The sequence below is a fragment of the Lampris incognitus genome, chromosome 6 (assembly GCF_029633865.1).
Source record: "Lampris incognitus isolate fLamInc1 chromosome 6, fLamInc1.hap2, whole genome shotgun sequence".
In the NCBI taxonomy this organism is placed as follows: Eukaryota; Metazoa; Chordata; class Actinopteri; order Lampriformes; family Lampridae; genus Lampris; species Lampris incognitus.
The window spans coordinates 5,417,192-5,420,123 of NC_079216.1; the positions used below are offsets into that span (position 1 = coordinate 5,417,192).

General features: G+C 58.6%; 1 protein-coding gene across 1 annotated transcript in view; it reads right to left on the reverse strand.

The window, feature by feature from the left end:
* Positions 1-237: 237 nt before the first annotated feature.
* The window catches only part of LOC130113957 (basic salivary proline-rich protein 2-like), a 4,785-nt gene continuing 2,090 nt past the window's right edge, over positions 238-2,932 (reverse strand). The window contains exon 2 of the mRNA XM_056281669.1: positions 238-1,098. Within this exon, the coding sequence (XP_056137644.1) occupies positions 238-1,098 (861 nt within the window). The remainder of the gene's footprint in view (positions 1,099-2,932) is intronic.

Below are 2,932 nucleotides of genomic sequence, written 5' to 3' on the forward strand. Positions count from 1 at the left end.
ACAACCAGTAAGCTCTTTCAGATGAGAAGCTCAGATCAGGGCAGAGACAAACCAGCTGGAGAGTCCCACAGAGTAAACCAGAGCGGGCCAGTTTATGACGAGGAGGCGGGCGGAGGGGGGAGTGGGGGGGGGTGATTGGGGGGGCAGTTAACGTTGTCTTTTGATCCCGAGTGTGGCTGTTGAAAGGTGTGTTTCTTTTTCAGGCTAATCGTGGACGCCACGTGCACCGTTCACGCTTTAAGAGCCTTTAAGTTCAGGCCGGGGGTCCTGTAGGTTGAGGGGGGTCGGGGGGGTCCTGTAGGTTGAGGTGGGCCGGGGGTCCTGTAGGTTGAGGTGGGCCGGGGGGGTCCTGTAGGTTGAGGTGGGCCGGGGGGGTCCTGTAGGTTGAGGGGGGTCGAGAGTCCTGTAGGTTGAGGTGGGCCGGGGGTCCTGTAGGTTGAGGGGGTCGAGAGTCCTGTAGTTGAGGTGGGCCGGGGGTCCTGTAGGTTGGGGTGGGCCGGGGGTCCTGTAGGTTGAGGGGGGTCGAGAGTCCTGTAGGTTGAGGGGGTCCGGGGGTCCTGTAGGTTGAGGGGGTCGAGAGTCCTGTAGGTTGAGGGGGTCTGGGGGTCCTGTAGGTTGAGGTGGGCCGGGGGTGCTGTAGGTTGAGGGGGTCGAGAGTCCTGTAGGTTGAGGGGGTCCAGGGGTCCTGTAGGTTGATGGGGTCCAGGGGTCCTGTAGGTTGAGGTGGGTCGGGGATCCTGTAGGTTGAGGTGGGCCGGGGGTCCTGTAGCTTGAGGGGGGCCAGGGGTGCTGTAGGTTGAGGGGGGTCGAGAGTCCTGTAGGTTGAGGGGGGTCGAGAGTCCTGTAGGTTGAGGGGGATCGAGAGTCCTGTAGGTTGAGGGGGTCGAGAGTCCTGTAGGTTGAGGGGGTCCGGGGGTCCTGTAAGTTGAGGTGGGCCGAGGGTCCTCTAGGTTGAGGGGGTCGAGAGTCCTGTAGGTTGAGGTGGGCCGGGGGTCCTGTAGGTTGAGGGGGTCCGGGGGTCCTGTAGGTTGAGGTGGGCCGGGGGTCCTGTAGGTTGAGGTGGGCCGGGGGTCCTGTAGGTTGAGGGGGTCGAGAGTCCTGTAGTTGAGGGGGGGGGGTCGTGTTGCACGAAATGAACGTTTCAGAAAGTACTCCACACGGAGCTCGGAGCACACTCCTCGCTACGTGCTCGGCATGCTCGCGACACAGGGCGGAGGAGCGGTGGCTCGCGGGTGGAGTTGTGGAGCGGCGGTGAATGCGGAGTGATTCGTGCCGTGCAGCGGCCCGGGGTAACCGTTACAGGATCAGCCCCGCTCGCTGTGCCAGTGTGCCGGTGCCCTCCCCTCCTGCCCCGCTGGCGGATCCCTGCTCTGATTCTGTTATTACCCCTTAGTAGGCTGCAGCGTGCCGCCCCGCAGCACCCACCCCTGTTAGCGCGGGATAATTAACTCCACATTTCACCAACTCAAGGTACCGAAGTGTGCCAACACTATAGCGAGGCACGGGGGGGGGGGGGTCTACTTTTGCAGAGGAAACACAATTACGCCTAAATTGCCAGGTTCAAATCTCTGCGTGTTTATGGAGTTGTTCTCCAATTTGTCAGTTGGAGCAAGAGAGGAGAGCCGAGACCGTGGAGGGGCGGGGAGCAGATGGAGCAGGCTCCATCCGCTTCTTCTTCTTCTTTTCTTTTTTGTTTCTTTCCACCAATCCATCGGCCCCCTAAAACCGCTCTTCGGTCGAGTGTCAAGCGGCGGAGGCCTTGCCAGCGGGCGGCCATCTTCTCTTCCGCAGGGCTCAAACGTGCGGGGCTTTACAGGAGGAAGGAGGTAGTGGTGCCAAGCGACCGCCCCCTTTCTGAAACCCAATCCCGCCCCCCCCCCCGAATCAAGATATTCGAGGGCTCCGTAAATGCTCAATAACTGGGCTGTTAAATGTGTGCTGTGTTGGAAAGCTAATGTAATGCCGCAGCATCGGGAGGCTGCAGCCGGGGCAGGGAGGAGGCATCAGCCTTGCGGTTGGCTGATCTTTAGCTCCAGAAGAAAAAAAAGAAGAAGAAGAAGAAGAAGGAGAAAAGAAAAAGAAAAAAAACAGCGGCCATCTCCTCCGCCAATCCGAGAACTAAGGCTGGACGAGGGAGCGGGGGGTGGGGGTGGGGGGGTTTAGTGATCATAATTTGGGGGATTTGAATGAAAAACTTCAATGGGAGCGGAACGCGGATAGCTTTCCCCTTGCACTTGATTATGATGATGTGGGAATTCTGCAGATTCGGGGAAGGGATTGGAACATTCTCTGCAGAGGGGTGGTATTCCATGATTTCATATGCCATGCTGAGGCGGCCTGCAGCGCACGCGCGGGCACGTGGACCGGGCTGCAGACAGGCGGTTGCATCCTCAATCACGAGCGACAAACGCTGGAAACTGGTGGCACCGGCGGCAGGCGGAGCGGATGGCGCTCTGACAATAAGGTGCCGAGTGAATAAACACTGACATGGACCCGCTTTTCCACATTCCCGGACTGGAAACTGTGGAGTCTGTGGTCTTCCACAGTGACCCGGTGGGACACGACGGTACCGAATGGGAGCTCTCACATCCCAGACCAGTAACCCCCTCCCCTCGTCCCCCTACCCGTCTACAGCACTGGACAGCTTAAACCTGCTTCAGAAACCATGATGAAAACCAGTCACAGACCCGTGTCTAGCACCAGTCTCCTCAGCAGCCCAGTCTCACGGACCAAACACTCATATAAAGCTCAACAGAACAGAACGGAACAGAACAGAACCGAACAGAACAGAACAGAACAGAACAGAACAGAACAGAATAGAAGACACTTTATTTGTCACAATGGACTCATGCTCTGCATGGAACCCGTCCTGTTGTACAGGAGCAGGGGGCAGCTGCAGCAGCCGGGGACCACCTCCACTTCCTTTTGCCGT